Genomic DNA, 14,488 nt, shown 5'->3' on the forward strand with positions numbered 1-14,488 from the left:
GCGTGATTGCCAGGAGAATGTATATCTGCTGTCACTCTGAAGTAGACAGGCAGCAGATAAAATTTTTTTTTTGAATGAAATTGAAGAAAGGAAATTGCATTTGGCAAACGTAAATTGGGAAATGACAGTAGGCACCTGAGAACAACTGAAAGCTTTGAGACATAGGAGAAGAAAATAGCAGCTAAAGGTCAGAGTGGAGGTATGAGTTCAGAGGGGTAACTGCAGGCACAGCTCTGGGCTGCTGCCAGAAAAAAAAGGAAATGGAAAGTAAAGCCCCAGCAGAAATCCTGACGTTCCAGGATGTCCCATTTCATCACTGTGAAATCTATGAGCCTCTCCCCCTATAAAAAGACAGATGAACTTCCGTGTAGATCCTCTTAGTTCTTATCTAAAAGAAGAAGACCTGGGTCAGCTGCTGCTCTCACTCATATGTTGTGCACTTGGCTGGGTCAGAAAATACCGTGTCTCCTTTATGTTCTCATGCCTAGCATACAAGCTTGATCCATGAAGTTTTCCTGCCATTAGTTGACTGTGGGGTGAATATGGCCAGAGTTCCCTTGCCCTGAATTATTTTATTTCCCAAATGTGTGCTTATAAATATGATCTGAACTGCAATTATGTAATTCAAAACCAAATTGTATAATGCCAAAGGAAACGGTACGACTCAACCAGACAGTTTGGGCTAACACCATACTCCTACCTCTGTTTCCAGGACAGGGGCAGATTTTAATCTAAACACAGACTACCAGTGGCTTGAATGGCATCATCTAAAAATAGCTTTCTTTTCCACTTTTTACCACATGCATCTATGTGCATGACTAACAGACTAACGTGAAGTGAGGGAGCTGTTGATGATAGCTGCTCAGTTTCACTTTTCCTTCTGTAGTCTGTCACTCCATGCCCACTAAAACTCTTCAAAAAGAATCATAAAATCATTTAGGTTGGAAAAGACCCTTAAGATCATCAAGGCCAACCATCACCTAACACTATGAAGTCCACTGCTAAATCATGTCCCTAAGCACCACGTTCACATGCCTCATAAATACCTCAAAGGGTGGTGACACCACTACTCTGGTTGTTCCACTGCCTAACCACCCTTCCTGTGGAGAAATATTTCATAATGTCCAATCTAAATCTCCCCTGGCACAACTTGAGGCCATCGCCTCATGTTCTATCACATGTTACCTGGGAAAAGAGACCAACACCTTCCTCCCTGCAACCTTCTTTCAGGTAGTTGTAGAGAGTGATGACGTCTCCCATCAGTCTCCTGTCCTCCAGACTAAACAATCCCAGTTCCCTCAGCCACGCCTCTTAAGTCTCATTTTCTGATCCCTACACCAGCTTTGTTGCACTTGTCTGCACACACCTAAACAGTTCGATATCCTTCTTGTAGTGAGGGGCCCAAATACGAACTTAGTATTTGAGGTGCAGTCTCATCAGTGCTGCGCACAAAGGGACAATCGCTTCCCTAGTTGATTTCTGATGCAGACCAGGATACCACTGGTCTTCTTGGCCATCCGGGCACACTGAGGGCTCATGTTAAACTAGTTGTTGACCAGCAGTCCCAGGTCCTTTTTTATGGAGCAGCTTCCCATATGCACTTGCCCAAGCCACGGCGTTAGGTAGTTATGACCCACGTGCAGCACCTGACATTTAGCCTCGCTGAATGCCAGGCAAGTGGATGCGGCCCATCGATCTAACCTATTCAGATCCCTCTGCAGAGCTCTACTACCATCAAGAAGATCAACACTCACACCTAATTCGGTGTCACCTGCAAACCTACTGAGGGTGCGCTTGATCCCCTCATCCAGATCATTGATAAAGATAGTGAGCCCTGGTGGGACTCCACTAGTGACCAGCCTCCAGCTGAATTTAACTCCATTCACCACGACTCTTTGGGCACAGCCATCCAGCCAGTTTTTATTCAGTGAACAGTGCATCCAAGCCATTCGCAGCCAGTTCTCCAGCTGAATGCTGTGACAAACAAACCCTTTGCTAAAATCCAAGTAAACAATGCCTACAGCCTTTCCATCATCTACTAAGCATGACATCTTATCACAGAAGGGGATCAGGTTAGTCAGGAAGGACCTGCCTTTGATAAACCCATGCTGACTGGGCTTGATCACCTGGTTGTGCTGTATGCTGGCAATTAAGATGATCTGCCTCATGATCTTCCCTGGCATCAGGGGAATCTCTAAAATTTGATTTCACATTTTAGACAAGACATCTATATGGCCCTTTTTGATAAATTTTCCAGGCAAGAATTCTATTAGATTTGCTTCTAGGGTTTTCATGCCTTCAGGATTTAAATTGATTTAAACTCTGACATGTCTATCAACTCATGTTTTCAGGTTATAATAAACTCTGTCATGAGGGTTAAAAGCCCAATTTCAAATAATTTATCATCAGGTATTCAGTGTCATTGGCATTAAGAGATTGATTAAACACAAGGACTAAAATATACATTGTGGTAGGAAGTTCATCCATTTAACCATCATCTTTTTAATGTAATTAAAAAATTCCTTAAGTACATATGCCAAATTTATAGCAAAACCGCATTTTTAAACCCTTTGAATTCTTAGTCACATAAATCTAACATACAGACACGATGAACTACATGAAACCTATTTGTGTTACATGTTACTGCCAGAAGCAATTCTAGAGAATTCATGGTGTCAATGAACCATCATGTCCAGTCTCCTCATACACTGCAGAGCCTCCCCAGTAGCATCCCCTACTTTGGCTCATCGGCTATTTTTCTTAATACAGCCTCTCATCTATTTCATGGCTGTGATTATTACAACCAACCATTTAGGATTTATTAAAGAAATGGAATACACAGAAAACACCCCCAAAATTGAAGTACAAGCTTTGATCCTACAAGATTTATAAGCACCTGGAGTTCACTGGTTGCTAAAACCACCAGCTCTGACCTTTAAACAATACAGGTTATCCATAAAAATGCCTCTCAAGTATACGTCCACATCAGGACAACAGGAACCTGGCTCCCTAATCAACTGGCTGGAGCTCACGTACACTGTACATTGTCTTCTGCATATGCTATCGATCGCAGTTACTTTCACATCACGTCTTGTGTTAAGTGCTAGCCTAGTAGCTCACTGACCCACAACACAGCAGATGATCGTTGCCTGCAGAATTGCCCTCTGTCTTCAGCTCTTGGCGTGGAATCAGTTCCAGTGACTGTTTACCTGGGCTGGAGTTATAGAGGTTCAGCATATACTACCAGGAAAAAATGTGTTTGTTTTACTGCCACTGACCTTGGAGAAATGTATATTATGTTTTAACGACTCTTGTTACTATGGATGCAAGTGTAAATCTATTTTTACAGTTAATACGCTGTATGCCGGCAAGACCTAGCGGAAGATCCCTGCAAATGTAAACACCTACATGCACGGTGACCTACTTACAAGTTACATGGGGACTCGCACGTAGCCATATAAAGGATTTTCAAAAGCTGCATTCAAAGCCTGCAATTTGAAACAATTTTAGTGCAATGTGTGGCAGACTGAATAGAAATGATGCTTGATAGTCATTCATCCAAATTTTATTTAGCTTTAGCATACAGAGTTTTCTTTTAAATTACAAAGGCTTACAGTGTGCCAAGAACTTAATATTGTATTGATTTCAGTGGGGAATTTTGTTTTAGATTTGATGACATTGCTACCAGCCCACATTTTGAGTGGATAACATCTAAAATTCAGTGTAATGGTGTTGAAGGATCTCCATCAATTTCCAGACACAGAAAGAATTCAAGGACTTACATACATTGAATGTATTCTGTTTATTTGAGAAGGAAGATCTCATATGAGTGCCCATTATAGAAGGCATCTCTTATCATGTACAATAAAATCAACCATTGCTTCCAGCAGAATACAAAAATACACATCTCAGTGACTTCCATACAATAATAAATATGTAATCATGCATTCAACAATAAAAAGGCACGGAAAACTGGTCACTTAGTAGTCATAAAAATTACTAACTATATTAACAAAGCCACCCAAATTATCTGTACAAGGAAATGTAACAATATATTCCAAAGGTGAAAACACATAAAACATCTTTAAAATAGTATATGCAATAAATACCTCAATTGTTTTAATATATTAAAAATAAAACTGTGCCATTGTAAACAGTATGTAAACAAACAAAATTCACTGTTCCTTACCATTATTACAAGTAAATAAAGCCAAAAGTTACACCCCTGCTCTGTTAGATATACTTCATTGGCAAGTTTTGTCAGGCAGTTTAAAGTTTTACTCTTTTCTGCAGCAAACAGAGCCCACTATGTGTGTAATTGTAAGTACTATAGCAATTGCTAAGCTTCAAAACTGACTACCCAGCATGTAGTAGGTCATTAAATAGTCAGAACTGAAACCAGAAAAAGCAATTTTTTATTTATTTTATTTTTTTTGCAGTGTTACGGACAAATTAATTTATTTATACTACATACAACAGTGTCAGTAAAACTTAGCCACTCATAGACCACCACTCATCTATAGGTCTCAGGGGCTGTTCAAGCTGGTAAGCATCCTTCCTGCCCCTGGCAGAAGCAACGAGGCACACCAAGGGTAACTGACTTGCCCCCAGTCCTACCAACTCAGCAGCAGGAAACCAAAAGCAGAACCCAGACCTCCAGCCCCTGCCTCCTCATTTCCTCCTATATCCTGCACTCATCATGGCCTTTCAGACAAATAACATTGAGTCCTGAACCCCATTCCTGATTACAATTACAGAAAGACAATGCACATGCAAAAGCAAAGCTGTCTGCTCACTTGGGCACCCACCTGCTCCCACTAATCATGGAGACTGACCACAGAGGGAGCACAATGGGAGCTTTTATCCCAAATCTGCAATCAGATCCCCATTAGCAGACCAGCGAGCCCAGGCAGAGCCCTGTGTATCCTTCGTAAGCCACTGCTGATCATTCTTTTGAGGTTTCTATAGCCAACAGAGACAAAATCCTGGAAAGTTCAACCAGCATGCATACTTCCTTCCTTATTAGCAAGGGGAAGAGTGTGAATCAGAATATTATCCTTTCTTAAACAAAATTAGAGCAAAAGAAGCCTAGGGGTGGTGGGCATTCTGTACAGATGTCTTCAGAAAGAGCCTCACAAGGCTCACAATAAGGCTGGCTCTCTAATTCTTCAGCTTCTGATAACATTTGATAACATTGTTGATAACTATCTCATTTTGCAAGTCCTACTGTATCCCTGGGATGGCTACTTACAATGAATGCAAACTTACCTCTTCCAGACACATATATTTCAAAGTGCACAATAGCTCTTGTTTGAAAACAAAATTTTTAGCCTCAGATGAAAAAATAATAATAATAATAATTTGTATTTATTAGGCTGTTACACAGCCTTATGTCTCTTTACAGGAAGAATATACTCAGAGCATACAGAATTAAAAGATACCCTGGAAGGGGATTTAGGAAGCACTGCATTACAATATTTTTCCTCCCTGGTGCTAGAACTGATCCTTCTGTCTCTTAGTAAGTGCTTTCTTTAATGTCAATGTCTGACTTACCCTACCACTTAATATTTGCATAATTGTATTCACTCATGAAATATTAAAAGAATAATTCTACAGACTGGCTCTGAAGATACCTCCATGTCTTGATGAGAAGTTTAAAACACTATATAATATAAAGTTGGGTTGTTTTTTTTTGTTTGTGTGTTTGTTTAGATAAGGTACTTTTGGACAAGGTTCTTTATGTTTCATTCCAGATCAGCAGAGCCAAGTGAACTGTATAAATAATTCTTCATCTTCACTTACTACACTGCATGCCAACTTTGTGGAGGAAGATATGAAAAATGATCTATTTTTAGAAGATTCTATATTAAATCTTACAAAAGTTATTTTAGAAGCTATTTTCTTAGACGTATTCAAGGACCAGAACAATGAAAAAAGTCTGTACATTCAATGAGGCATATATTCCCACCTGTGTTGTATCTTGCAGGTTCTGTAGAAAAATCCAAATAGCAACTGCGGATTTCACATTGGGATAAATAAATACATTTCAGTCACTCAAAAAAAAAAAAAATCACAGTAGGAAAATAGCCAGTAAACAATAGATTCAGAGGGGTTTAATCTTGGCCCCAGTGAGATCAATAGGAGTTTTGCCAAGGATTTCAACAAAGCCAAAATTTCACCCAGAATATTGTACAATTCTTTAGCTGACAACAATCATAAACATCCTGCCACTCCATTGTATAAGTTAAATATTAATAAGCATCTGTAAACATCCTGCAATTTATCTGATATAAAAATATTATAATAAAAACAATGCAGCATTTCAAGCATTGTATATATTTAAGGTTTTGGCTCTACACACAAGTTGGCGTCGTTATATTGGGCAAAACCAGGGCATATATATACATATATATGTACAGGTGTGCGTGCACACACACTACTAACTAGGTACTGCATATATACACACATGCACACGCAAATACTGGCAAGAGAACAACATTCATAGGTATGGCATTCAAAAGTCTACCAATGATCAGTCTGACGATGACTTCCATGTGAAGAACAATTTCTACCTACCCAAATCTCTTCTAGGCTTACACGTAAATGCTAAAACTGAAGTACACGAGCAATCTCAAGGGGGGACTAAAGTGCTGTTTGAAGCTAAGCACATGTGTAAGTGCCAACAGTCTGTGGCCTTAATCTGCATATTTGCAAAGGCAATGAATTTCCCTGTGGGGTAAGCACGACCAAGGGGAAACGAACAGCAGAAGCTACTGAGCATGCAGGTTGAACAAGATGATCTCCACCAGTCCTTTACAAACTAAACTATCCTTTGATTCTGATATTTTTACTTTTTTTCCACCTGACTAGAACAGTACAAACCATGTTAGGTATTTTCACCTAATTGAGAAAGCAGAAAAAAAGGCGGAAATGTAGAAATTGTGTATTTCAGCTTTTTGCTTCAAAATACATTCAGACCCAAACATATGAGCTGTGCAGAAAACTATAGTATCACATCTCTGAATGAGATGCATCCAGCAACATTTACACTGTGCTTTATACATTTACTCATGCAAGTAAGTGGATGTTATTGCAGAACTGACTAAATACTGGACTTGGCTGGAACACTACTCTAAGAGACAAGCTTGGCCAATAAGAGAAACCACTCATGTTGTGCTAGGACCTCTCTCAGCACCTCTGAAATACCCTTAGAAGAAATCAGCTTTTTGAAAATGCCAAAACATCCAGAGCAATTCCATAACATTCAGATTTAAAGATAACCTGCTCTGGACATCCTATAGAAATTTTCTACCCATCCCAAGCGAAGAATAACAATGAATGTATTCTGAAAAAGTAACTATCAGTGGCGAGAGATAAGGCAAGTGCTTACTTAGATTCTGGATCTTACTGGTATTTAAGACGCTATTTGTTTATTGAGATAGTTGGTATGTATGTGAGTTATGGTACAACCTAAAGCATATTGAAATACCTATTTCAATAGAGAGAGATGGCATCTCGTGAGAGGACAGTGCCACTGGAAACCTTCTGGGTGAGTGTCTCCACACCTATGTACTCATCATAAACATTCACAAATCATCCAAGAAGAAGCTCTGATATCTTAAAAATCTCACTAAGACCCCCCTGTGTCATATCTTGTCAGCACATGTATTCTCCCTCACAGAAGAAACAAAACCAAGCAGCTTCTAAGGGTTTTCCTCAACCTCTATATTCACATAATAATTGACCACAGCTGCAATGAGAAGCAGTCCCATGCCAAGCTTACTGCAACTGATGCAGGGAGGGAGAAAAACATAGTATTATCTATAACCCTTTTCCTGTTACAGTCATTGTCAGGTTATTAATAACTAAAAAGTTTCCAATCCTGTTTTTCTAGTTGATTAAAAGTAGGACTTACAATGATAATTCCCTTCAGATGTTCATAGTAGGGATTTGGGGCACTGTGCACGTCTTTGTTAAAAAATAAATAAATAAAATGACTTTAAGCTTTGCACCATATTTTACTTTCAGTTTCTTTTCAATACTGTCACTAATCTTTCAATCACACTACAATATTTTTCCTAGGTAGAATAGTCACTTGCATACCTGTCCTACTAATAGCTATCATAATAGCTATAATTTCTAGTAGGTTCAAAAACCTGACACAGTCGATGAAGTTACCCAAGCACTTCTCTTTCAAAGGGCATTCAAGTAGATGGTGCTAATTGTTAGCGAGACGGCAAACTAAATCACACTTTCGGCAGGGATTGCAAGAGTACAACCTGGAGGATTTTAGCTTACCATGGCTATAGGAGACTTAGAGGCCTGAAGCCTTGGTTAGGAGACCTCCTGGAGCATCCTACAGATCTTTCCTAGCCTGCCTGTCCAGCTATTCTGAATGGAAACTGGGGGAGAAGTGCGTGGGTCTCATCTTGCCAAGCAGCTGGGAAGTTATCCAGGCACAGGAGCTGGGAAGCAGTGTGGGAACATGAGTACAGACACGACCTGTGTTAAATACAAATTACACACCAGCTTCTTCTGCCCTTGCTAATATAAGCAAAAGGTTACATGAATATGAACTCAAAATCCCATCCAAATGCTTACATAAAAAGTGTGTGTCAACTGGGAAACAAGGTCTTCAACTATTTGAAAGAGATTTTTATCATTCTACCATGTAAATATATGCATTTTCTCTTGGCTGCTCTGAAGGTGGTAGCTCTTCAAGCACTGAAGCTAAATTCATTACAGTTTGTCCAGAAATACTCTCAGGTGTATAATTGCCAGCATTTTGCTAGTTTGCTGAAGTTTTAAGAGTGCTATTATATATACATACATACATACGTTACATATATATATATATATATATACACACACACTTTTACAGATAATGAAAGGATCGTGTTTTGAGTTTAGTTCTACATAATTTATTTAAAAAAAAAAACACCTTTCAAAAGCATTTTTTTGGTTATAAAATTGTGGGCAATCAATTCAAGCCTACAAAAGTTTCTGCGAATGGTGGTATTAGCTCCAACTGGCAGCAGGAATACTCCTGGAACAATCCAGATGGTTTCCAAATGGATTACAATTTCTGAGAAACAGACTGGGCTTCTGTATGGCAGAAATGAGCATTTCAAGTACATAAGCTAACCATTAACAGAGCTATTAAACCTAATGCAACAGTAGTAGAAAAGAACTAGAAAATTTTTTTTTCTTTTTATAGAAAAGATCAAGTTCCACACTATGCTCTATATATAAATACACGAATTTATACAACCAGTAAAGATCATCTACTGATAATTACCATATGATGCTTTATCAATCCTACTGACACTATCATTCAGCTCTGAAGAGGCAGCAGACAGGTTTAAACTCCTGTCCAAACTCTTCAGCTTCCTTGAGTCATCAGAAACTCCTCCTTTTACCTAAGACAGCAATACAGTCATGTACAGTTCCTGCAAACATCAAATCTTTGCAGTTAGCATAAGCAGCATCAAACCTTGATGATATGAAATTCATACCACGAAACATACAATCTATGAAAACAATCAAAAAATGGGAGAGCCCACGGTATAAATGCAACACTCAGGACATTGCAGTGAAGAGGTACGTTGAGGTGAAAAACTAAAAGCAAAATTCATACAATTTTCCAGGGCTCTCACTGACATAAGTGACAAGATGATTTCCTGGTTGTACACTAAATATATTGCTCCAGCTCAGTTATCCTCAACAACATACATTGCTTGCAACTTTAACTTTCACGAATACACTTTACACTGCTAATTATTAGTTACCACAACTCTCAAACTTGTATTCAAGAACTTAATACTCAGGGGCACAGATAGAACAACGGAGAAAATATTAGTAATGCAATCATTAATAGCAAGCATCAGGCAAAACGGAATCATTGTGGATTTGGTGTTTTTGTTTTTATATGTCCTTTGTGAAATTATCTATGTATAACATGTAGTTTGAAAGTTTGAAATTTATTTTAAAAGTAACACTGCTGTACTTCCTCTCCTAGTTGGTTTAAATACTACTTTTCCATTACATATGAAGGTTTCCTGCCTAGATGCAATGAAAAACGCTAATTATTTTAGCCTTGCAACAAGATCTGTGCATTATCAGGGCATAATGAATTTTCATTAAGTGAACAAACATCACTGAGTTCAATTAAAAAGTAAAAATTGTCAGGTTTTGTATTTCTCTACAAAAACAAACAAACAAAAACCACCACCAACAACAAAAAAAGTAATATACGAAATGGGCCATTATAAAAAAAAAAATCAATTCCTCTTACTTAAATTACAATTATAAACATTACAGTCTGAATTTCTTTGGGTGGGGATGGAGAAAGAAAGGTGTTTTCTATTTATTATTTATAGGGCCAAGGATATTTACTCCAGTCCCAAAGAAAGAAATACTGCGTTTAAATTGTCTGGGAAGGTTTTTGATCACATGCTTTATCTTTTACTGTTCTTCCAGAGGTTTAAAATTTTTTTTTTTTGAAAGAAAGATGTATTTAGGAGAAAAAATAATGGTTAGGGAGAAATACACAAAAAGGTATCATAAAGAAAATTTGTAGTTTCCATCATAGTAAAAAAAATATTTTTGAACAAGTTTTTTCTTTAAGGTCCTGTAAGAAAATAAATAAAACCATGAGCTTGCCTGACTTCATTCAGTTTCTAAAAAGAAGGCGTTACGTATTACAAAGGCAATACATGCATCACCCAAATCAGAGGCTGCTACAACAATTGAACACAAGCTGGAAAAAAATCTACTTGAAAATCACAAAACATAAACACATGCTAAGCAATTTACTGTCATTTAAAAGCCTTCTCTTCCACTTTCTGAAGCATAGCACATTAATCTACATGAATACCATCCACTTCAAAAAATGTTGATTGCTTGGCATTGCCTTCACAGATTTTAAGGTATGCTGACTGACCATGGAGGTTAAGTATATCACACTATTGGGAAAAGAAAAATTAATCCAGTAAACACTATACAGTGTTTTTTTGTCTTCATGAATCTAGCATGTTGAAGCAGGCTCCACAAAAGCTACTGGGATTAACTAGTTTTCTGGAAAATTAACTACTTCTAGGGAACTGGCTTATCTTATTTGTATTGAAATATTAGGAAGTATGCTTTAAAGCACTTCAAATGTCAGGATTAAAGTATAAAGAATTCTGTTTGCTAACATACATCTTATGTATATCCTCAGTTCTAGGAGCTGAGATTTTGACAGTACTAAGGAAAAAAACAATACTTGGAAATCTGCAATAATCGTGAGATAGTTAACACTGTGTTCAAAAATCTTTCCTTAGAAAAGCCACGTCACAGAAGACAGTTATAACCCATGACCTTGGTAGTAAAATCCCATAAAATATTTTGAGCCTCCTTATCAAATGCATTTGGAATTGATATTCAAAACTATTCTAAGGCATAGAGCTGCATAAAACGTGCTCTCCAGGGCATACAGATCATGCTATTAAAAATAGCATAACCGATGCTTAAAATACTTTTTCTATTTGCACATTTAAAAAAAACCCTCTGCTTTAGGACAATCAAAGTTGAATTCTTTGGTGGTCACTTAAAAAAATGGAACTTTGTAAAGACAAGTTGTCCTATACTGAGGTAATCTAAGAGCGTCATAAGAAAATCGCATTACAAAACAACACTTGGTCATTCTCCCTGCCCAAAAGCACCTCTGTTTTTTTAATATACTCATTTAGGCCTCTATAGCCATCATTGTGTTGTCTTAACTTAAGATATCCTGCTCTATAGCCCATCTTACCACATTGCATATAGCAAGACTGAAAGTTGCGGAGAGAGTGAATCCTACAATCAGGAAAGCAAAGAAAGTTTTCACGAATGACGTCCTTGACTTCACCAGGAATACTAACTCCATAGTCTACCATAACATTGACATATTAGAATGCTGCTGCACATTAAAATATAGCACAGCTTACAGGGAAAAAAAAAAAAAAGAGAGAGAGAAAAAGAAATACAACTTGTGAAGACTTGACAGATGCCATCTGAACATCATTAAAGGGGTCAACGTCAAGTACATTAAAAATATATATCTTTCCATTGTTTGCATAACTTTCCATTGTTTACATATGCTTTTAATACAACAGCATGAAAATAATGTCACTTGGCAAGCAGCTTTTGTGTTGTTTTTTACTGAAAACCTAATGGAACATAGCCCTTTACTTTTGTTTGTTGACCAGAACAATCGATTATGTCCACAAAGCTGCCAGAGTGGTGCTGGTTTAACCTATAGCAGCTGGAGCACATAGTACTATAACTGGATATAAACAAAGCCTGGTTTACTGCTTTTTAACATCTCTGGTGATAAAACAATGAAGGGAACGCATCTGATTTTCCAAGGGATGATTCCCACCATCCTCATGAGAAAAGGATGACAAAACCAGGATGCGGTACTTGACGTTGTCCCCTTTAAATGGGGAAAAGCTTTTGACAAAACAAATGAAACCTTACTCTATTGTCTACTAGGAAAATAGAAATACATATTAGCATACTCCTTAACCTGTAAGAATTGACAAAGATACTTGATAAAGCCTAAGTCAAAGTGTTCCTCTGGTGGGAATGCCACGTTGATCAGAACAGCAAGGAGACAGGTTCTGGGCAAGTTCTCTGGCATGTGATGCAATATCATCTCATCTCAAACATTTAAGTAGTTTTTTTGTGTCTTAACCCCTAGATATATTTAATATTTATATAAAATATAAAGCACATTATTTTTCTACTGGATTAATACTTTGTGAGAAATTAACCAGGAAATTCAATTATGAAGCTATGTTTTGTTTAAGTAAACTTTAAATAACCTTATAAACTCTAGTCTAATGCAATTGCTAAACAAAGATGGTTTTCATTTTTTAACCTGTTTACACTCATAGATTATTGGCTTGCATGTGATTCATCTTTGCATGCATAGTGTAAAACTTTAGAGTTTTTTATTTTTTTTTTTATGATCTACTGATGTAGGAGTGCTGACAAGAAACAAATTGATGCCTTTGTAAAGAAATGCATACATAGAAATTTTTAAATTAATAGTAAATTAGTAATGAGTAAAAGCTTTTACCCCACAAAAATCAAATCAGATGCTACATTTTAACACTTTTCTTACTTATGATAAATACTTTAAATTTTCCCATAAAAATTTTCATTAATCTTTCAACCTGCTTTTAGAACAATAGAATAAATAAAACCATTAGTTCCTACAAGTTCAAATAAGCTACAGATGTTTAAGATAACTGAATAACTACATTAAAATGCACCATGAGAAAATTCTTTATAATTTTCCATGCAGGAAGCCAATTGATATTTTTGTGAGGTACCGGTCTTTCAAAAATACTCATAAATTAGTTACCTGATACACCTTCTGTACATGGTATATTTAAAAATCTAACTGTACAGTGTTTCAATCATATATAATGCATATAATTTGCTGAATATGGCACAAATGCTATATTTTCCACACCCACACATCCTTTGCCATAGAACACATTTAGGAATAACACAACACTGAAGAATAGAAAAGTGCCTGAAACCAAAAAAAGGACACTCAAGTAGTAATAAATTAAATCTCATTCAAACCGATATAAAAGTTGTTCAAGTGTTTAAAGTATCAGAAGTGTCATGCAACGGAACGACAGACAATTCAGGCAGGCACACCATGCATTATAGTTTGCATTCATGGTATAACAAGGTATCTTTCCCCATCCTGCGTGGCCCGTGAGTGTGAGGTACCTGAGGCACTGCTAGACTCGCGTGTTGAACCTCGAAAGCGGCCACCTCTCAGTCTCCTGCACGGGAGGTTTTACGGAAGCCATGCCTGGAAAGGACTACCAGACAACCTCATGCTGTACGGTGGCATCTTGCTGCGTCGGAAAGAGAGGCATACTGAGCTGCATGTAAGCAAAGCGATCATTTCTCGATTATATTTCCAGTCAGTGCAGTTCACCGTCAACCAACTGATTTACCAAAATGTGCTTATCTGAACTGGCCAAATTTGAACACCAAGAAAATGCCTTCATGGAACGTGTAACCTTTTCCTGTTTTTCCTTTTTTTTTTTCCTTTTTTTTTTTTTTTTTTGGCACAAATCCTTTTATGCTCTTGCAACAAGCTCTTCACCATACAAGCATTCAGAGACACTAGCCTGTACAAATACACCAGTGCTTATTCTTCCTTACAGTACACAAAGGCAGCTAAGTGCCTGCAACAGCTCTGCTTCTCCAGCAACATTCCCTCTCTCTCTCAGGAGAGTACCAGCATAATTACACGTCAGACAAAGGGGTGTTCTTGCTGAGCTCTTTAATTCCCTGGAGAATTCGCTTCATATGACCCACTTTCGTTATCCCCAGGTCCTACAGAAATTAATAAGAAAAAAAAAAAAAAAAAAAAAGGGAGAGAGAGAAAAAAAGAAAAAGAAGAAAGTTTATTTACAAAAATGAAACAAAGTCAACA

General features: G+C 37.4%; 1 protein-coding gene across 1 annotated transcript in view; it reads right to left on the reverse strand.

Moving 5' to 3' along the window:
* Positions 1 to 3,783: 3,783 nt before the first annotated feature.
* Positions 3,784 to 14,488, reverse strand: part of DGKH (diacylglycerol kinase eta) — a 166,276-nt gene continuing 155,571 nt past the window's right edge. Inside the window, 1 exon segment of the mRNA XM_068675460.1 lies at positions 3,784 to 14,388. Coding sequence (XP_068531561.1) covers positions 14,299 to 14,388 — 90 coding nt within the window. The 3' untranslated portion in view covers positions 3,784 to 14,298.

Source organism: Anas acuta, chromosome 1 (genome assembly GCF_963932015.1).
Source record: "Anas acuta chromosome 1, bAnaAcu1.1, whole genome shotgun sequence".
NCBI lineage: Eukaryota > Metazoa > Chordata > Aves > Anseriformes > Anatidae > Anas > Anas acuta.